This window comes from Epinephelus fuscoguttatus, linkage group LG4 (assembly GCF_011397635.1).
Source record: "Epinephelus fuscoguttatus linkage group LG4, E.fuscoguttatus.final_Chr_v1".
NCBI classification, from domain to species: domain Eukaryota; kingdom Metazoa; phylum Chordata; class Actinopteri; order Perciformes; family Serranidae; genus Epinephelus; species Epinephelus fuscoguttatus.
Window position 1 is genome coordinate 44,890,861 of NC_064755.1, and position 22,523 is coordinate 44,913,383.

General features: G+C 44.2%; 1 protein-coding gene across 2 annotated transcripts in view; it reads left to right on the forward strand.

Moving 5' to 3' along the window:
* The window catches only part of gpr37a (G protein-coupled receptor 37a), a 30,781-nt gene extending 13,598 nt beyond the window's left edge, over positions 1–17,183 (forward strand). The window contains exons 1-2 of one of the 2 annotated variants that reach the window (XM_049573459.1): positions 3,091–4,483; positions 12,486–17,183. In XM_049573459.1, the coding sequence (XP_049429416.1) occupies positions 3,524–4,483; positions 12,486–13,313 (1,788 nt within the window). In that variant the 5' untranslated portion in view covers positions 3,091–3,523 and the 3' untranslated portion in view covers positions 13,314–17,183. Of the gene's footprint in view, positions 1–3,090; positions 4,484–12,485 lie in introns of those variants that run through there. The other variant, XM_049573460.1, reaches the window with a different exon arrangement.
* Positions 17,184–22,523: the final 5,340 nt, after the last annotated feature.

The window sequence follows — 22,523 nt, forward strand, 5'->3', positions numbered from 1 at the left end:
TGGAGGAAGTATTCAGATCCTTTACTGAAGTCAAAGTACTAATACCACACTGTGACAATACTCCACTACAGGTAAAATCCTCTCTTCAAATCCTTCCCTCAGTAAAAGTTTGATCAGGAACATTTATTAGAAGTATGTGTAAAATGACTGATAGTGCAGTAAAGTGTTCCCTGCTGTCAGTGTTTTATTCTATCTGATGTTTTTGGATTAATATTCCTGCTGCATTAATGTGTATGTGTCATTTTACTGCTGTACATGTTTCAGGTTGAGCTCATTTGAACTCCTTTATATCCTGTTGGGGAGTTTAATCTACAGCAATGCATCATGGTCTAGAAGATCATCATATGTCTGTAGCGTGGCTGTCCTGTGAGAACCACGTATCTCTAAAGAGGCATAAAACAGCCTGTTTTCAGCTTTGTGACGACGACTTTTCAGCTGATCCAAGAGGGTTTTTTAAGAGTTTATTTAGCTTCAGAAGGAGGAGAATTTTCTCAGCTCATAAAGGAACACTTCATCCTTCAGTTTATCACAAACATTCAGCATCAACACATCTGGAGATACATGCTTTTCACTGGACAGGAAGGAGCTAAAGCTGTCAGACTAATGGAGTGCAGTAAAAAGTACAATATTGAGCTCTGAGATGTAGTGGAGGAGAAGTATGAAGCTGCAGAAAGTGGAAACAAGTACCTTAAATTTGTACTTAAGGAAATGTTGTTGCTGTTCAACCCCACCTCTGTGTGACCAGGCACTGAAGGCCAGCAGCCATGATGAGAGACTCAAACACTGTGTCTGAAACCAGCTCTGCTTTCAGTAGATCAAAGTGTGAAACCCATCAGTCAGAAACAAACCCTTTAATATTCTCTCTTAGTTTAAATGTTGCAGATCAGACTGCTGCAGCAGAGCTGCTGTAATACACAGACTCAGAGCTAGATGGTGCACAAGACCTGTAAGTTTTTGCCCTGTTATTGAATTCAGTGAACTTCCCTTTAAATACAACATGTCTTTGCTTGAACTTCATTTCTCCCCAAACTGCTGAGGCACACTGGTAAAGTTTGGCTGTTTGATTCAAAGGTTTAGCAATCAAATAATAAACTTTGGAGGGATATTTTATAAATACCACAACTGTGAAATGAATTCCTGCAGGATCATTTAGCCTGTGTGTTTGTATTTATGCTTTTTCTGTAATACCAAGTGTTCCTACAACTATATTAAGTTTGGTCATATCAAACAACAGAAAGCAGTATTCAACTCTTCCTCACTCAGTTTCCTTAAATATCCTATTATGTGTCTCCTACATGTGTAATACAGGTAGTTGTGTAATTTATGAATGTATTATTGGCAGCGTGAAAGGATTACTGAACAGGCCTACAGGGCACAGGCCCAGGGACCCGACGTGTAAGGGGGGGAGCCCTGGCCCTCACCTGCATGATGTCACTCATATTGATTACAAGAAGGGGCAAAACATACCACAAAGACCCCAAATCACCTCAAAGAGACACAAAACTATTACTGTTCCATCTGATTTTAAGACGGCCAGAGTTTTACCCCTTTACAAGAAGGCCAGCAAGCTTGGTGAGGGTAATTATAGACCTGTATCTATGCTATGTGTAGTGTCCAAAATTATGGAAAAAAAATCATACATGAACAGATTGAAGAGTACCTACATAAAAATAAGATATTTTATCAGTTCCAGTCAGGCTTTAGAACATTACACTCAACTGAGTCCTGCCTGTTGTTTTTGACTGATAAAATTAGAAAAGAAATTGATCAAGGAAAACTTTGTGGAATGGTTATGCTCGACCTGCAGAAGGAGTTTGACACGGTCAATCATGGCATTTTAAATTACAAATTAAGAGCTCTTGGTTTCAGTGACAGTGCTTTGAAGTGGGTAGATTCCTACCTTACTGACAGACACCAGAGGGTAGACATAAATGGAATGTTATCCATCCCAAAGGCTATGACATGTGGTGTCCCACAAGGGAGTGTTTTGGGTCCATTGTTGTTTTTAGCATACATTAATGATCTGAACTCGGCATGTGCATGTGATTTATTTTTATATGCGGACGATGTGGCATTGCTGGTATCTCATAAGAATAAAGCAACTGTAGAAGATACACTAAGCGCAGAGATTCAAAAAGTAGCGGGATGGCTCTCCGATAATAGGCTTTCCCTTCACCTGGGAAAGACTGAGTTCATTCTCTTCAGAACTAGACCCAAATTGAGAATTTCACCCAATTTTGAGGTAAAATTTGGGCAGTCAGTAATTACAGCAAAAACAAAAGTTTACTACCTTGGATGTGTTATAGATAATATTTTGTCAGGAGAGGATATGGCCATGAAAGCACACAATAAGATTACCAACAGAACAAAATTTCTGGCAAGAAATGCAAATATACTGGATTCAGCAACTTTAAAAACCTCGGCTGGAGCATTAGTACTATGCCATTTTGACTATGCTGCCACCTTCTGGTATAGTGGCACTGGACAGTCTCTTAAAAGCAAACTGCCGACTGCTCAAAACAAGTTAATTAGAGTTGTTTTGAAGCTGCATCCCCGCACTCACTCGTCTCTTCTTCCCGTTTCTCTCAAATTAATCTCAAATGAGAGAAATTTTAAATTCAATCTTAGGAAATGGCTGACTAATTGAAGATTCTGTGCTTTCTGGTTCCAAAAAAAAAAAAAAAAAGTTTTCTTTTTTAATCTTCATTTTTAAATGAGTGAAGTTTCTTTTCCAGCAGAGAAAGAAAGGGCTGTATTATTTTCCATGGAAAATTCTTTATTTTAAAATGTAATAAATGTGTTGAAATAACTGAGGGGCACTTATTACCAGTGTCACTGCATCAGTATGTCCAAAACTTCTTGACTCTTTAATGAAGAAAAGTTTGTCATATATAGAAATAATGATTTTAGTATAATTCATGATAATCCCACAGATTACAGTTTTTACAGATTATTATCGGATCAGAGCAGGTTTGACAGATGACTCCCTCCTCCTCCTCCTCCTCTTCTTCCTCCCTCCCACCCGCCTTCCTCCTCCTCCTCCTCCTCCTCCTCCTCCTCCTCCTCTTGGGTCCTCCTCTGTCTCTCAGACGGAGCTCGGCGTGTCCACCAGCCTCATTTCACCGTGCTGTACCCCGACCTCTGAGCGCTCCGGGGCGGCTGTCTGCGCCGACACTTGATGGGACGAAGGTGGACCTTCCCCGGCTGGGATTTAACCCTCTCCTCCCTCCTCCACTCTCGGCTGCGGAGGAGCTGAACGGTCAGTAATTATTTCAGCCTAGTTTGGGAGCATTTTTCCGCTCTGGTGTGTTTGGTGATGCCTCCAGACTGGAGCCGCTCCGGGACGCACCCAAACCCGACAGGTGCACCTGTTAAACAGGACCAAAGACTATGTGAAAGCTGGCTGCGCGCAGAGATGAAGGAAAACTGAATCTTTTTGTGGCAGTTTGCAGTTTGTATTTTTTTTTGACTAATTATCAGAAACCAGAGATGGATCGATCATTTTGGAAAACGCAGCAGTTTGATGTCACGGGTTAGACAGAGCCACACGATGCTGCTTCCATTCTCGAGGTTACTGTGTTTGTGGCTGTGCAGCGAGGTCGTCTCGAGTCAGCTCAACAGGCAGAAAACAAAGACGACTTTCAGCCCTCATTATGAATCCACCGCCGCTGATCGGAATGCGCAGAGCCGGAGATGGCGCACAGTCATCGGGGAGGACAATGGGGGGACGCGCGGGGCCATTGCGCAGGCCTCGAGGCTGGATACTGTAAACGCGTCTTCCCCTGACCTGCTGGGGACACAGATACCCCGGCGCGCTGTGCGTAAAGGCGACGCGCAAAATGGAGCGCGGCGCGACCGACGGGTACCCCCAGATGGAGCTTTACGCACGAATGTAAATGAGGCCGGTGAGACGCGTAGTGGTGGATGCAGCCCGGGAGAGGTGCTTAAACAAACCCCGCATGGACGCACGTGTAGCCTCGGGAGAACCGGGCACACCCGGCGGCGGAGACGCAGCGCAAAACCCGGCCGGAGGAAGCGGAGCGAGCCGCTGCAGGACGGAGCCGCCATGGCGCAGGAACAAGAGCCCGGACCCCCCTTCGGATTCAACACCAGCGACTACGAGGAGGAGTACTCTCTGCCGGACTTCCCCGACTCCACGCCGCTCGTGCCGGTGGACCCGCGGACCAGACGGAAGCAGGTGAAGAACCCGTTCTACCCGCTCACCGCAGAGTCGTACGGTGCGTACGCGATCATGCTCACCGCCGCCGTCATCTTCAGCGTGGGCATCATCGGGAACGTGTCGCTCATGTGCATCGTGTGTCACAACTACTACATGAGGAGCATCTCCAACTCGCTGCTGGCCAACCTCGCGCTCTGGGATTTCGTCATCATCTTCTTCTGCCTGCCGCTCGTGGTGTTCCACGAGCTCACCAAGGACTGGCTGCTGGGGGAGTTCTCGTGCAGGATCATCCCCTACCTGGAGGTGAGAGGGGAGGGGGGAGGGGTTGGTGCTGCTCAGTGTGCATGACTTACATGTCAGGTGGGAGCAGGTCTGACAGCTGTTGATGGATGCTGATGAGAACACACGGTTTCAAACACCTTAAACAACAGTGTACACTGTATTTGAACCATACATTAACAATACAAGTAAGTCAAACATTGCACAGCTTCAGAACTCATATGTGAAATGCAGATTAAAAGGTGCGTAATATTCCACCTGTTCATCCTGACCATTCAAAGATCCCTGACCAGTGATATGGGGCAAACTCCACAGTCCTAGTTCTGTGCAAAAGCACTCACCAGTCTGAGTTAATCAGATCAAAAGTGCGTCTTTCAAAGTTAGTTTTTCTCCTGGAGTCTCCTTGGTGAGCTGTGATGGAAGGAAAGTAACACAAAGATGAAACATTTGTAAGGTGAACTTTAATCTCTCTGAGGGCAGTCTGAGATACAGACAGTAGTCACGAGTACAACAAAACACACAGTATCCAGAATCATGGACATTAACGGTCACTGCTGGTTAGGGTAGGTGATAGCAGACGGGACAAAAGACACATCTGTTACACTTAGTGTTGCAATTACGGAGGCAAAACTTCCGCCCTGGAAGCATCTGAAAGTTGGAGGGGATGTTGAGAGTCTGAGACAATCGACCGAGCTTTAGAACTGAGCCTCTCCTCAAACACATCCTGCAGGTTGTTAAAAGTAACACCAGTGATCTTACAGCACAACTTCAGCACTGCTTCCAACTTGTCCTTGTTTTCAGGCTCAGATCACCAAACCAACAGACAGTGTTAAAAGAATAAAACACACTTGATAAAAGCAGAATAGAACATTTTCATGATTGTCCTGTCTACATAAAAACTCCTCAGCTTCCTTAAGAAGAGCAGGCGTTGGTTTCCCTTCTTACAGATGCCGTCAGTGTTCACATCAAAGTTCAACTTGTCATCTACGACAGTGGTCCAATACTTCCACTGCTGCCACCGGCTCCCCCTCCATCACACAAGGAGCAGGAAGGCAGGGCCTCCTCTGAAAGTCAGTAAACATCTCACTGGTCTCAGACACATTAATGAGGAGGAAAGATTGTTCACATGTTGTACTGTGATGACTGGAACTATGTAAATAAACATACTTATTATATTTCATATCTGGCACGATTTCCCTCTAAATCCTGCACACTGGAGTTTTAAAACAACCCTCACATGCCCATATGTATGTTGAATGAATCATCAGTTATAGTTTATGTTCCTCCTGGTTGTATCGGCCCTGAAGAGATCTGCTCCTGATGTGAGTGAAGGTGGACAACATCTACTTTTGTCTTTGCTCTGTGTGGAAAAAAATACATATTTCTTAAGTTTTATGGCCAAATTCTCTCCTTTTCATCCTGCACCACAGCTCAGCAACGAGACTTGGCACCAAAAAGACTCCATATTATCTTCAGCTGAATTTCAGCATGCATTATTTCAGGATTTGTCACCCATCAGTCATTAGATTCACTGTATGAAGGGATTTCCTTCCAGCGAGAATGAACAGGAGGAACAATCACAGCCACCAAACAAATGTAGTATATACATATTATATGTATACATTTATAGACTCAGAAAAAATGTGACCTTTGCCTTTAAATCAGGATCTGTAACTAACCTCAACCACACTGTATAATAACAATAATAAACTGTATTTATATAGCATAGCATTTATAGAGGTTGCAAAGTGCTTCACAGGGAAAATCACAACAAATAAAAACAGCACAGGGGTCATAAAACACCGGGGGGATAAAGTAGTGAAGTTAAAAATGATCAAACCAGCAACATATTAAAAATTCAGAAACTCTTTCCTATCATAGAGTGTTTAAAGAATGGATTTAATTTTTATGTCGTCACAGAACGACCTGCACTGAGTTTATAAACAGACAGAGGCCTTCAGGAAGATTTGAACACAAATTAAATGCATGTTGTGAAGTCTGCTAACAAGATAAAAATGTTTTTACACCACTTCATTTGATATTTTTAAATTCAAAGAACTAAATGTCAGAACTAGATTAAATTTAGAAACTGATCAAATTAAAGTGAGATGTTCATAACAGATAATAGTTTACAGTTAATAAAATATTATTTACTGGTTTAGTTTCATGTTGATGTGAGCGGGTGTCAGAGCAGAATCAGGTGGAGAGCGGCTCCAGGCTGCAGTCAGGGTTTAAATCAGGTTTAATGTCATCTAATGTGAAGGGTCTTTAATCTGATCAGTGTCAACAAGACGACACCTGCTAAACATGTGACATCATGCCGTCCAATCAGAGTGAAGATCAGGATTAATGAGGAGTCTCTGAGACTGGGATTAGGCAACAATCATCACCACCCCCCAGTAAATGAAGGAAACAGGAAGTCTGATATTATTATTGTATGTTCTGGGTCTGTTTCTTCTGCTTTGGGCCGAGGTTGTTAAATGAAGGCTGGAACACGAATCTGTGACTCTGTGAACTATGGGGTGTGACGTGCAGGGTGTAACTGGAGCTGTGATGTTGGACGTTAAGCCAGAATTAAAGAGATGGTGAGCGCTCACTGTGGCTGCGTCCTGCAGCGCACAAAAACAGCTGATGCTGCAAAACAGCAGCAGTTAATATATATATAATCTGATCCGACAGATTTCTCTTCCTTTAGGCTAATACAGATTTACAGACCTAGAAGCAGCGACTGTGTGTGAGTGTTTTGCAAAATAACATTCAGTTTCAGCGAGTTTATGAACAACAAGTCCCCAAGTCTCCTCTCTCACACCAAGTCAGTCTGCTCCTGAGCTGCAGATTAAATCAGTGACACCGTCCGTGTTTCTCATATCTATACTTTTCATATGAAATATATTCTGACTGAAGGCCCGCTGCTGACGCCTCAGTGAAATTTAGCAATCATCCCCATGTTCTTATGATCATGGACGAGTCATTGAGCCTTTTGGCAAGTGCAGACCAGATTTCACTGTGTTGACGCGATTGGACGCTGTATCTTCTCCTCTCTTTACCCGCCTGGTTTTGGCGCTTTAGCTCCACTGAACAGAATTCCAGGGTTCCCACAGTCATGGAAAACCTTGAAAACTAATGGAATTTCACAATCACTTTTCCCAGGTCTTGAAAAGTCATAGTATTCGTCAAAATCTGTTGTGTCCCGTGTGGGGGAGTAGGAGTGCCACATAAATGTGTGTAAGGCTGTTCCCTCCCCGGTCCCCAAACCAGACGGCTCACAGCAGGAATGTCGGTTCAAAGTAAAGCTATTTATTAACAGTAAGGTGAAGCAAAAGTAACTCAGGGTGAAGCAAGGCCAAAACAGCCATCTAAACCCTGAAAATACTAACTACACCTTTGTGAGAAAAACAAAACATTCACTAAATCTGGCTCCCTGGGACGCATCAGAAACATGAGGGAAATGTACAAAATAAAATGGCAGCCGACTCTACAGCCTCAGAGTTAAGTTCAAAATAACAAAGGTAAACTGACGTCACTACCGAGAAACCAAATCTTCAGGTTTGACACAAACACAGTACGGGAGGTTATGGAGCCGAGGACAGAAACACTGCTGCTATCAGTCCACTGTCAACCAGCCTGTTGGGAAGCAGAGGGTTTTAAATAGCACACGGTAGTTGGGGAGCCAATCAGCGGTCAGCACTCGGAGGCCAAACCCACACCTCCAGCCACTCAGCACACCACCCCTGTAGTTAAGAGACAAAGACCCTCACACAAACAGAGCACTCACTCTCACACTCAAACATGTGAACGACTGCAACACTTCAACAATTCACCAGAGCCATAACAGTTTTGGAAAAGTCATTGAATTTCATTATGTATAATGACATTGTTACAGTGTTCGTCTGTGGATAACCATCCATGTAATGTAAAGGCAAATTCATTTTCTGTAGCTGTCAGTGTGACGGAGCTTTAATGTGCATCGATGTGTGACAGCGTTTCAGTTGCCATCTCATGTATTTAGTGGTTCTCTCCCTGGGTTTGTGGGCAGCTAGCTGAATTATGTTTGAACAGAGTTTGAATCCGATTATGTTTCAAAACACTCAGCAAATGGAGCAAGAAAAAAAACTTTATTATGGGTCCTTGAAGGACATGGAAAAGTTTGGAAAATTCGTCCATAAAAATGTGTGTGAGCCCTGGAATTCTTAAAGCTACATATTTTAACTATAGCGTGCTTCCATCTTTGAGGCAGCAGTTTGTGTTTGGCACCTCTGTGCTCAACGGCAGCTCCATAAAATAATGGTTTTCCCAGTTTGGTGTGAGAGACCGTAACTGGTCTGCACAGACCTCAAACCCTCCCAACACCTTTAGGATGAGCTGGAGCCAGACCTGATGTCAACATCAGTGTTGCAGCTCACTGACGCTCTGGTGTCTGAATGGGAGCAAATCCCTGCAGCCATGTTTGAACATCTGATGTAAAGCTGTTACTGCAGCACATCAGTGTCCGTACTGTTGGGATCAGATGCCCACATACTGTTGGCCATGTGTGTCCACACCCTGTAATCTGAGTGTTGGTGGTGCTGATGTTTTGAATCAGCTGAGCGCCTGAGACGTTCGCAGTTATTAACATATTTATTATGGGATTTTTTAAATACGTGAGGTCTGGAAACAAAAGGTCACGTTTTTTGAGTTTAATCCTCTTAACAGCAGCAGCTCTTTGTCTGAGATGATGACCTACATGACATCAGTTATACTTTACTGATGTCACCAGCTGTCCTCTTCCCTGTTTGTATTCTGTATTTCATTCTTTTATTCGTATGATTTTTATTCAAGGGTGGTCCATCCTTTAATTTTGATTTAAAAAGAAATATGATATATTTTCACTCAAAACCAGTCTGAACTTTAAATCTGATATTAGATCTGTCAGTGTTTTACTTCCTGGTTGATAAAGTAACATGTACAGTACAGAGTTGAGACTGAGCTGCAGATCTGAGATCAGTCCTGTCGTCTCCTCTGATTGTTTAATGGAGCGAAATCACACAAAATAGCAGGAGGATTAAATACGAGAACTGCTGTGGTGGTCCGACCCCACACACACACACACACATGCGCACACACACACACACCAGGGTGTATGCAGGTCCTTAAAAAGTTTTAGATGTCTTCAATTCAATTTCAGAAACATAAGGCCTGAAAAGTCATTAAATAGTCTTAAATTTGAACTTGTTGCCACAAACATTTTATCATATTTACACTTAAAAGCTGCTCTATTCAGTGTTTTTACTGATTTAAATCACCTGGTCAGTTTGTTTTGGAGAGGAAGAGTCCTCTGTGGATAATTTGGTTCCTGTTAAAAACCTCCTGAACATCTGGATCTGAATTTATCAGAGAGAAAAGGCTGAGCGTACTTTAGCAGGTGCTGGGCTGGTGGCCTGTCTCTGATGAGCAGAACAGCATCGGAGAAACACTCAGTCCATTTACCTGCACAGTGGAGCTACAGTTACAGCTCAACTGGACCATCTAACTGGACTACTGTCCTTGTCCCAGTGCACAAGCACAGGAGGGGAATTGATTTATTGACTGAAGTATGACTCCTCTACGATAGGTGGAGATATGCCCCCTTTCAGCTTGTTAGCATTGGACCTTTTTCCTGTTGACCTATTACGTCACAGACCAAACAATGGACATTCTGTGTTTCCTCCTGTGCATTTAAAAATATTCATCTCTTTCGGCTGACACAGCAAGAACTCATTTCCAACATGCCAAACAGCATTGGAGAAACTCTGATTTGTAATGTGAACCATATTTATTCAGTGTTTTTGCAGGTTTGAATCAGAGGAAGAGACCTCTGCAGATAATTTGGCTCCTGGTAAAAACCTCCTGAACAATGAACACTGACGGAATTTGAAGCGGGAAGAGTTTCAGCTGATTCCAATCTGCGATCCTCACTGCTGGATTCCACAAAATCGTACATGCTGCTCCTTTAAAATCTAAAAGGTTAACTGATCTAATTTGTCGTAGAATATATAAAGTAACGTCAGGAGTTGCCTGAGAAATATTGTTTTGAGTAACAGAAGCTAATGGAACAGCAACTAGACAGGAAGTGACATCATGTTATTTATGACGATGGCCTTTACAACAGCGTAACACTGTGTCCACCCACCACACACACACAAACAACTGGTCTGCTTGTCTGTTGTTGCTCATACAGTGTGAAGTGTTTACAGCAGCTGAGACACAGCAGATGTGTGTGACGCAGAGCAGGAGGGAGAACAGTGTGTGTGTGTGTGTGTGTTTGAACTGTGTGTTCCTGCTCATCCACTGATGTAAGAACACACTTCAAGTTATGTGGTTGTTTGTCACATCTTCACACAGTTCACTTGGGGGTCGGGATTTCGGTTAAGTTAGGGAAATGATGTCTCTGGAGTTCAGTCATAGTTCAGTTACATCATATCTTCTTTACGTGTTTCATCAGTGTGAGATTTAAAGGCGGTGGTTTCAGCTAAAGTTAAACTCTGCAGAGACTTAAAGCTGCAGCAGTGAGATATTAATCCAATACAGACATTATATCCACTTTGTTTTTTCCCCAAAGTTAAAAAAAAAAGATGATTTAAATTGGAAATATTGAGTCAACAAATTCCCCACTCTCATTTCTAAAGACAGAGTTCAGGTTATAGAAGATATTACAATTATTATTTTATGTTTCTGCAAAACACGGATAAACTAAATCTGTTTGTTTCATATGACAGAGCTGTGTGTTTTGTTTGAAGCTGATATTTTGGAAACGTATGTTCCAATTTTCTACTTAAACCTTGAACACTGAGGATAACGTGTGGTTATGTTTTGGCACAAAAACCGCTTGGTTGTGGTGAAGAAAGGATCGTGTTTTAGCTCAAAATACGCAGTTTGGTCGCAACAAACTCGGCTGGAAATGTCACTTTGTTGGAACAGTGGTCTGCTGCCGACTAGTCTGAGTGGGCGGAAGTTCGCTGCATAGATCAGCCTCTCATTGGGCGGAACAAGCCACCGCTGAAGTCCCGCCCTACCACCTCCGATTGTGTAGCAGTTTTCAACACATCCTTTACTAACTTTTGCGGTGTTTGATCTTGCGGGGATGTAGCCATTTTTCTGCCATGGTTCGCGTGTTACACCAAAACCTGTTTCCCCCCGGCAATATTGCAAGCGCACCATTGCTGTGGCACCGCCCAGAACGATTGTGATTGGTTGAAAGAATAAAAAAAGCCAGGGCGTTTTTTTTCTCCAATCTTAAAGTGAGAGTCGGCCCAGCCAGACCTTTCTTTTCTTGAGAAAGGTCTGGTGAGCGAGACTAGCTGCCATCTGACCTGAGTCTCCACCATCCCCTCCACCTCCTGATGAGACACCCAGCTAATATATATTTGTTTCAAACTACAACACTTAAGAAATGTTTAAATGTGCCAGTGCACCATATGCATGGTTTAGAGAAACATAGAATACCAGAATTGGCCAATCAAAAGAGGCATGACGTGACAGGTAACACAACAACGTCAGCATGGGTAAGGAGTTCCTGGACCTTGTTGTTTTTTCAATGTTTGAATTTTGCTGCTGTTCTTCCCCTTTGAGTTAGCTGCTAACTGCTTACAGCTACTTTTTAAATGTTCTACAGTGGTTCCATAACATGTTGCCAAAACGTTGCCTCGGTGCCGCCCATAATCCCGTCCTGTTCATACAGAGGTCATTTCAGTGCTGTTACTGCCTCCCTTTCCTGGCTTAGTGGCGAAACAACTCTGTCCCCCCATTACATGATCTCACCTCTTATACGGAAGTCAACAAAACGAGGACTAGCTAATCACAGCATGTGTTGGGTTCCATAATAACACTTTGTAGCGATAGGTGCAAATAGCTGAATAGCTGAATATTGACCGTTCTCATCTGGGTGCAAATAGACACTCCATTTATTTGTTTCTGCCAACACAGAAAATTTTTCCACTCTTATTTCAGAAACATGCAGAGAACTGTTTCCTGTGAGACGTGTAACCTGACACTCTTCTCCTTTTCACAGGTGGCTTCTCTCGGGGTCACGACCTTCACACTTTGCGCTCTGTGCATCGACCGTTTTCGTGCTGCCACCAACGTGCAGATGTACTACGAGATGATTGAGAACTGGGCGTCCACCACGGCCAAGCTTGCCGTCATCTGGGTGGGCGCTCTGCTGCTGGCGCTGCCTGAGCTGCTGATCCGACAGCTGGTCACAGAGGACAGCGACCCGCCCGACGTGACGCCATGCGAGCGCTGTGTGATCCGGATCTCCACTGACCTCCCGGACACGCTGTACGTCCTGGGACTCACCTACGATGGTGCTCGCCTCTGGTGGTACTTCGGCTGCTACTTCTGCCTGCCGACGCTGTTCACCATTTGTAGCTCGCTGTTTACTGCCCGCAAGATCCGCCACGCGGAGCGGGCCTGCGTCCGTGGCACCAAGAAGCAGATCCAGCTGGAGAGTCAGATGAACTGCGCCGTGGTGGCGTTGGCGATCCTCTACGGCTTCTGCATCATTCCAGAGAACATCTGTAACATCATCACCGTGTACATGGCGGCCGGCGTTCCCAGGAGAACCCTGGACATCCTGCAGCTGGTCAGCCAGATGCTGCTCTTCTGTAAGTCCGCTGTGACGCCGATACTGCTGTTCAGCCTGTGCCAGCCGTTCACCAGAGCCTTCCTGGACTGTTGCTGCTGCTGCTGCGACGAGTGTGGCCCGCCCCGCTCTTCCATCGCTGCCACCAGCGACGTCGACAACGAATGCACCACCACTGAGTTGGAACTGTCGCCATTCAGCACCATCCGCAGAGAGGCGTCCACCTCCTACAGCGCTGTGGGGACACACTGCTGAGGACAGAGATCACCAGTGTCAGGTGGATCTTCCTCTGGGTCGTTCCTCTGATGTCATCGGAAGTTTGGTCGGTGGACGCGTCGACATATCAGGCTGTCAATTCCTGAGTTTTTTTTTTTTTAAAACTGTTGAACACGTTTGTGTTTACTGACGGACGGACTGAAGACGTCACTGTCTGTCAATTCACTGTTTACAGAGTTTATATATGAAAGAACACAGTCTGTGTTAGTTAATAGCATTTATGTGTTTAGTTCTTTTTAATTAACTCACCAGTATTTTTGCTGAATCTGCACTCGGCCTGACTTTTTGTTCATTTTCACTGTGTTGTACAGAAGCTGAGAGCAGACGTGGATCCTCAGCACAGCGTAGACTATGAGCCCGTTCACACCTGGTATTAACGTGTTTCTGTGATCTGAACACAAGTGAACAGCTGAGACACATCGCCGTCCACACCTGTGTCTATGATGTGTCTCCAGTTGACCACTTGTGTTCAGATTTCATTGCATCACTTACTGTAGAAGGTCAAAGGGCATCGCACACAGTTATTATTATGTCCATTCTCTGGCTAGCTACTTGCTAGCATGCTAGCTAGTCACGTTAGCAGTTGTGTCGGTTTCTCCCTCCATAGGGCAGAACCTCAACAAATTCATCATATCATCAGTTCATCACATCTACGTTTCCGGCGCTGTCTCAGGCAGCAGCCTGCTAGAGTTGCTCTTCGTCGTCTTGTGCTGGCACACTGTCACCAAAACAACCATCACACCCTGCAGTGATGACGTAGTCCTCGTCAGTGAAGCATCGGGACACATAAGTGTTTACACTGCAAAAGATCCATAGACAAATGCATCTAAAACCACCTCGTCAAGTGGTTTGAGTGATCGGATCACAATGCATCTTGGTGGTTGTTCACACTTGTGTTTAGAGCTCTACACTTGTGATCAGATCACCCAAACCACATGTTGATACCAGGTCTAAACAGGCTCAATGTCCTGAGCCTGAAACATGTGGTTTCCAATCTTGACGTATGTGATAGTTGGTAACGCTTTATTTTACGTGTCTATTGTTTCAATTCAATTTCCTTGGAAAAAAACAGATTAGTTTGTTTTAGTTAGTTGTGTTGAATTTATAAGCAATTGTTAGCTTTCCTGTAAAGAACCGCCTGATTTAAAGCCAAACTATTATTATTCTTCATCAGAAACTTTAACCCTCCATATACTGCATGTTGAACTGTATGTTTTCCTGTACACATTTTGTATGTTCAGCTGAAATGTTGCGAACTCACTAAAAGACTTCCTGTGCTACGCTAGCAGTTACTTGGAATTCATCAATTAATTGGGCAATTAATTAGTGCCACAGTTCTTTTCAAGGAAATTGTGGACCCCTAAATTAAAGTGTTACATTAAAGGGATTGTTTGGATAGTATTTTTGAAGTGAGGTTGGATGAGGAACTTCTCCACAGTCAGTGTATTACATACAGTAGATATCAGTCGGCAAGCCCACAGTTTGGGGAAGCAGACAAGATTACCACCACGGATGTTAAGCAATGTACTGCTGCGGACGGGGGCAGCAGCAAGATGTATTTTAGCCACCTAAAAAAAAAATCAGTATCAGTTTAAGTGTATGCTGTACTGAGAGTATTTCACTGCTTTGCCTTGCCGCAGTCAGTCCATTCCTACGGGGAAGCTATTAACAGTTTCTCATCTTTGCTTTAACTAGTCCATACCCATTGGTAGCTTTGTCACCTTCTACCTATGCCAGTCCTCAATGCCTATGTGCAGTTTCACATAGATTGACCACGTCAGTGAGTAGAAAAACGTGGGACAGACAGAATGACTGACTGACAGAATGACACACTGACAGTTTCCGTGATTATGTACAGCATACCATACCATGACTTAGTCATACCAAACATTAGAAACAACACCAACATTGGTCCACAGGGGGAGCCACAGCGATCGGTCGCATTTTAGCCATTTTGAAGCATTTTTCTGTTGTTATAGCGCCACCCAGTTGCCAATTAGAGTTAAATTTCTCCAGTCACCTTGAGGCGTCCTGTTCTACATATCTACCAAGTTTAGTAAAAATCCATATGGCGGTTAGGCCTAGATAAGAAATGAGCTCTCTAGCGCCCCCATTTTGTTTGATGGGCTCAATAATGGAGGGGTCCCCTCAGATTATGTGTGGTCATATGCCTACAAAGTTGCGTGGTGATGGGTGAAACCCTTGAGATGTTATACACCTTTATGTGATGAGCCACGGCCTCCGCAATATTCATTGCCTTATAGAAGCTCAGTTTTAGGAAGTTTTCCAACTTTTGCCAAGAGGGAACTTTAGATATTGCTCCCTAGATTATGTTCACCCAGTTTCATGCAGATCGCTCAAACTTCCTAGGAAGAGATCCATTTGAAGTGTTTTTCAAAAAATTCAAAATGGTGGAAAATCTATATAAGCGGAAGTTATGGGTTCTTGAGGCAAATGTGTTCCTCATGAGGAGAGGCATCTCTGTGCAAAGTTTCATGTCTCTACCACATATGGGGCATGAGATATGCCCATTCAAAGTTTGACATTTCAATCGGTTGCTATAGCGCCCCCCTTTGGCCAATTGATGTAATATTGCTTCATTGGCATCCTCCCATGACCCTCTACCACTGTGCCAAATTTCACATGGATTGACCAAGTCAGTGAGGAGAAAAACCTGGAACAGACACACACAGACAGAGTTTTCGTCATTATATAGCAAGATGAAGCCACCAGACTCCCTTGAGGAAAGCAGAAATTTTAGCTTGCTGGTCTACCCCTGCCTCAGTCAGTTAGTTTGTGTTATTGTGTTACTTACACTAAACGAACTGTTTTAAACATCAAAGCCACACAATAACACAAACTAACCAACTGATCAAGGCGGCTGTAGACCAGCAGCTCCTGTGTTCATCCATCCATCTTCATCCACTTATCCGCGTCCAGGTCACGGGGGCAGCAGGTCAAGCAAAGCACCCCAGACGTCCCTCTCTCCAGTGTTGCTTTCCAGCTCCTCCTGGGGGACTCCAAGGTGTTCCCAGGCCAGACAAGATATATAATCCCCCCAGTGTGTTCTGTGTTCTCTACGTCCCAACCGTCACCTATGGTCATGAGCTCTGGGTAGTGACTGAAAGAATGAGATCACAGATACAAGCGGCTGAAATGAGTTTCCTCTGTAGGGTGTCTGGGCTCAGCCTTAGAGATAGGGGGAGGAATCAGACATCCGGAGGGAGCTCGGAGTAGAGCCGCTGCTCCTTCACGTTGAAAGGGGTCAGTTGAGGTGGTTTGGGCATCTGATCAGGATCCTCCTGGGCGCCTCCTGTTAGAGGTGTTCTGTTCAGTGATTTTAAATCACCATTTTTCTCAACAGCCGATTTAACAGCCTCAGTTTCTTGATTCTTGGCGTCGCTGTTTGTGGCAATGTAAAGCAGTGAAAATATATAGCGTGCACTTAAACTAATATTGATTTTTTTAGGTGGCTAAAATACATTTTGCAGCTGCCTCTCATCCACAGCAGTACATTCCTTATCTTTCATGTTGACTCCAGCCTGCTTCTCCAAACTGAGGGGTGTGCCAACTGACATCTACTGTATATATATTACACTGACTGTGCATGAGATTCTCATACAACCCCACCTAAAAGTCCAAACTATCCTTTTAAATTATTGTTTTGGGTAAATAAGCATAAATCGTTACCATGAACCACGGCTGCTTTCAGCTCCTGTTCTTTTGTTCTTTTGGATGTTGCTTTCTTTCTGTGAGTGAGTCAGTGGGACGTACAGTAATATATTGAAAATGGCTGTTGATGCTGTGTTGTGTTTGCTGATGATGCACTCTGAGTTACTGTTTTTTTTAGCCACAAGAGAAGTGTCACTTTAATTAAAAATATTTTAAAATAGACTTTTTAACCCTGGCGTACATTGAGACAGCTGATTTATTTGTGCGGTGCATCTTCAAACAGGTTGATGGCAGCTCAGTTTGTTGTCACAGAGCAGGTAGGAAGAAGTTCAAATTTCAAATATAAAGAAAAAGTGACCGTCCCAAACTGGACAAACACAAAGTGTCAGAGCAAAATTAGCTGCTTACAGTGGAATCTTGCGAAGTTTGGATTTGCTCACCGATGAAAAATGATTAAGTGTAGGGAAATACATGCGCAGAAGGAAAGATATTAATCCAAAATGAAAAGCAGAGTGAGACTCTTGATGGCCGTCCATCCAGAGGACACAGCAGCCATTGTTTGTACAGTTCAGACTGAACACAACATGTGTCCTCATCCACTCAGAGTTACAGTCAGTCTGACAAACAGCTGAACGCTCCTCCGGCGTGAACAGAAAGCAGAGACGACTCACTGCAAGAACATCATGAATTATGGAAATCATTTTAAAGCCAGTTTTGCAAAAGCAACAAAAACTAAAACTGCAGTTTCAGTTTATTTGCTGCGTCACGCTCAGCACAAACCTCAGCTGCTTTTTCTCTCACCATCGTTTCGTCATCATCGACGACGCCCAGCCGGGGAGGACACAGCGCGCCATTGTCCTCGCCTCCCGTAGTCATGACGACAGAGGGAGTCTGCCTCTCAGCTGGCCACCACAGTGAACAGTGCTACAGTACCACATGCAACACATTGAGGCTCATTTATTGTGAAAGAAGTTGTGTCTGATGGTTTCTGGTCTGAACCAGTGCAGTCTGGCCTCTCACATACATTTTATAATATTTGGGGCAAAAACACTGGATAACAGTATCTTTAAATTCATGCCAGTGGGCAGCAGCATAAATGGTCTGTTGAGCAGTACTCTGTATAAACCAATATCTGCAGATGTATCTGTAGGCAACGGTACAAGATATTGCCCCCTGGTTTTCATCTGTAGTCCGAGTACCAATCATGTTTGAGTGGCCAAAATGTAATCCCGCAACCCACTGACTATCACCTGAAGACGATTCAGTTACCTATTTTCTAATTTATCTGTACTTGTGTTCCTTCTTTCTGATGTTGCTGTCGCTCAGGATTACCACATCTATCCCCACTGCCTTCTTCTGTTTGTCTATCAACACGATGTCTGGCTGGTCATCACCAGTTTGTCAGTCTGGATCTTAGCTCGGTCATCCTCAACCACCTTAGGACGTGTCTTCCATTCTGACCTTGGGGCTTCCAGCCCATACTCAGTGCAGATCTTATGTCACTTGGTTATGGTGTTCCATGTATGCTCTTCCTGCCTGCACCTTACACCCTGTGATTATGTGCTGAACTGTCTCAGGAGCATCTTTGCACAGCCTGCACCTGGGGTCCTGTCTACTGTGGTAGACCCCTGCTTCTGTTGATTTCGTACTAAGTGCCTGTTCCTGTGCTGCCATGAGTAGTGCCTCTGTGCTGTCTTACAGTCCAGCCTTTTCCGGCCACTGGTAGGACTTCTTGATTTCGGCCACTTCTTAAATCTGTTGGTGGAACATGCCATGCCGGCACTTGTCCTTCCATGATGCTTCGTCCTCCAGCATCAGAATAATGAAGAAAGGTGATTTAAGTGACTTTAAATGTGCATGGTTGTTGGTGCCAGAAACTGCTGATCCACTGGGATTTTCAGCACAACCATCTCTAGGGTTTACAGAGGATGGTCCCAAAAAGAGAAAATATCCAGTGAGCCAAAATGCCTTGTTGATGCCAGAGGTCAGAGGAGAATGGCCAGACTGGTTCAAGATGATAGAAAGGCAACAGGAAGTCAAATAAGCACTGGTTCCAACCAAGGTGTGCAGAAGAGCATCTCTGAAGCAACAACACCTTGTCCAACCTTGAAGCAGATGGGCTACAGCAGCAGAAGACCACACCAGGTGCCACTCCTGTCAGCTAACAACAGGAAACTGAGGCTACAATTCACACGGGTTTTCTCACCAAAACTGGACAATAGAAGATTGGAAAAACCACATTCAGATGGAAGCATGGATCCATCCTGCCTTGTATCAACGCTTCAGGCTGCTGCTGCTGCTGCTGGTGGTGTAATGGTGTGGGGGAGATTTTCTTAGTACCAACTGAGCATGGTTTAAACACCACAGCCTACCTGAGTATTGTTGCTGAGCGTGTCCATCCCTTTATGACCACAGTGTACCCATCTTCTGATGGCTACTTCCAGCAGGATAACGCACCATGTCACAAAGCTCACATCATCTCAAACATGACAATGACTTCACTGTACTCCAATGGCCTCCACAGTCACCAGATCTCAGTCCAACAGAGCACCTTTGGGATGTGCTGGAACGGGAGATTCTCATCATGGATGTGCAGCAACTGTGTGATGTCATCATGTCAATATGGACCAAAGTCTCTGAGGAATGTTTCCAGCACCTTGTTGAATCTTTGACACCAAGAATTAAGGAACGAAACCTTCACCTTTGTATAATGTAATATATGTGAATTATATTTGTGTGATCTCTTGTGGTGGGCTGGTTTGGTCCAAAATGCCAGGGCCAACTTTTTGTCCCAATCCACCCCTTCACATGAGGAAAGCTGGCATCTTCATTTTGTTCTGTCCAGTTACCACGCAGTGTCATGTTCGTCAGTGCCAGATTAATTTTAATATCTTGGCTGGACACTGGGGCTTTGCAATCAACACAAACCTTGCCGGCACATACTTTTCTGTTGCCTTTGTGCAAATGAGAGAAAATTCTCAGCAAGCTTAAAGACTCTTAGGTGCCCTGAAGTGCAACTGTGGTTTGAAATTATTCCTCAAAAACACCTGACACAGCAGGTGGGATCTTATGAAAGAAGGCTGTTTCTCCTCCCACTTTATGTTATAGCGTAATTGCTTTTCATCAGACTTTGCTTTCAGGTGATTATGTTTATGGCTGTGTAGGAACGTGTCTCTTTGACTGACATCATCTCTCTCCTCCTGTCACCTCTTCCAGCCTTCCAGTGTGCTTGCATGCCTAGTCTTGCCCTTTCTTTTCCCCTTTGTGTCTCCTGTGTTCTTTCTCTCAGCCAGCCTCACTCATTATAAATTATAACGAAACATCTGAACGCCTCATGATCTGTGTAGATACACGTGAACTTCAATATCTCACTTTAATCTGATGCGTCAGAAAAAGAAGATTCCTGATGGACTTTGAGTTTCACTATTCAGAGCCAAGAGTTTGGACTCATTTCCTCCTACTCCCCCTTCCTTTTAGATAAAATCATATAAAGTTTAATTTGTATTTATAGCCGTTGATAATGACATAACATTCTTGTCTAATTGTATTCATCACAGAATTATCCAGAGGGGACTCTTTGTATGTAAACCACATTCTTCTCTAATCACCCGCTTGGCTTTGATTTTCCTCTCTGGCACCAAACTTGCGTGTTCAAGTCTTTTGTGAACGAGGCTGGCGGCCCCAGTCGCTGCTCCAGTAATTAGACAGCCCCATTCATTCAGAAACAATGGGGCGACGGGTACACTGAGGCTCCGCTGCTGAACAGGCTGCTCACTGACCTTCTCCCAACTGCTCCCAGGACTGTTTTCTGGGATGAGACGGACGTCCTGGGCGGGCTGGGATCCCTGCCCCCTGATTGGTGGACAGGAGCCAGGCTTCCACGGCAACCGAAGCACTCGTCCTGGATGGTGAGGATTTAGATGACTTTTTTTTTTTTTCTGGGATGTCGAAACATCAAAACAGCCATAAAAGATTCATAAAACCAGTCATGAAATAAAAAGTTACGAGCATCATTACAACAACAAACTTGCTGCCAAGTAGACGTGTCTGTGTTTGTGTGAGTTTCTGTTATTGCTCACATTAAGAGACGAATTTTGGACAACATACCAGGTGATTGGACCACAGTGCTTTAAACCTACTAGGACATTCCTGTAAAAGAAGTGTTCACTCTCAGAGAGGCCCTTTCCGGATTATATACACTCAGCTGCCAAATTAGGGTTTATACTTCTCTACTGAAGAGACATCGTACCTAAATGTAACTACATGTTGCAGCAACACACACCTCCTGTTTATGTTTGTGAAATAAGAACCATTTCCCTCAGTGGAAACCATAGACTGTAAAAATAATGGATGTAGCTACCATGATGTCACCCATTCATTTGTGGACCTCCGTTTTGAGTTCACCATTACGGCCGTTACCATCTTGGTGTTCTGGAGCCAGAAGTGCACAGAGAGGGTGCACAGTAGACGAGTGAGGGGTGGATCTGACTAAGACCCCGAGGACACTGTCTGCAGACAGCCTGTCAGTCAAAGCGTCCCGCCCTTAACTATGCGTGACTTTAAGCCTAAATAACATTTATACAGGTGAGTTATATAAAACTTTTCCGCCCGTTTAGTTGTCATGAATGTTTAAATTAGCTATAGAGACCAAAACTGTTTTTTGTACCAGGCTTTAAACATGTTTATTTCTGCTGTAAAGTTGGGCGCTTTAACACGGGGGTCTGTGGCGATTGGCACGCTCTTGGAGCCAGCCTCGTGTGGACATTAGTGGCACTTTGTGTTGGCTTCGTTTTTTGGGGCCCACAGGTCGCTGCTCAGCTAAAACAAAGCTTTTAGTCTCTTTTATTTCACAGATAAGAAACAATGAATTGTGGAGACAATAAAGTCCCTCCTCCAAGAATCGCCACCTTAATGTGGTGGAGGGGTTTGCGTGTCCCAGAGATCCTGGGAGCTGTGTTGTCCGGGGCTAATAGCCCCTGGTATGGTCTCCCAAGGATCCCGGGGGAGGGGCCAGACTTAGAGCAGACTTTGATGACTCGGCAAATTCAGACACTGAGTACCTCCCCTGCATGGGGACACTGGCACCCCTCATACCCCCTCCATGAACAGCACCGGTCTTCGAAGCCAATTTTCTTAGTAGCCACACATGGAACCAGGTCTGTGATGAAATGGGGTCCAAAAAGACTTTTCCCATTGGGAAAGGGACGTCTATAAATCAGTAGACACAATTTTTTGAACATCACAACCCCCACAAAATGACCTATCTCACTATCAGGGTTCAATCCATTTGGTCCGATAACATCTGGCAAGTCTAGAACTGCATGATTAAATTATTCTTATCATCATTTAAATTTAAATTAGTGGTACACCAGAAGTTAGCTGCTCAGCCGGCAGAAGTCTAGTGCACTTGTTCTGTGGGCCCAACAATGTGGAACATACAGGTAATTTCATACCTGAAGATGAGCTTTTTTTGGCTTCATGCACCACGAAGCAACTTTCATAGAAATGAATGGAGTT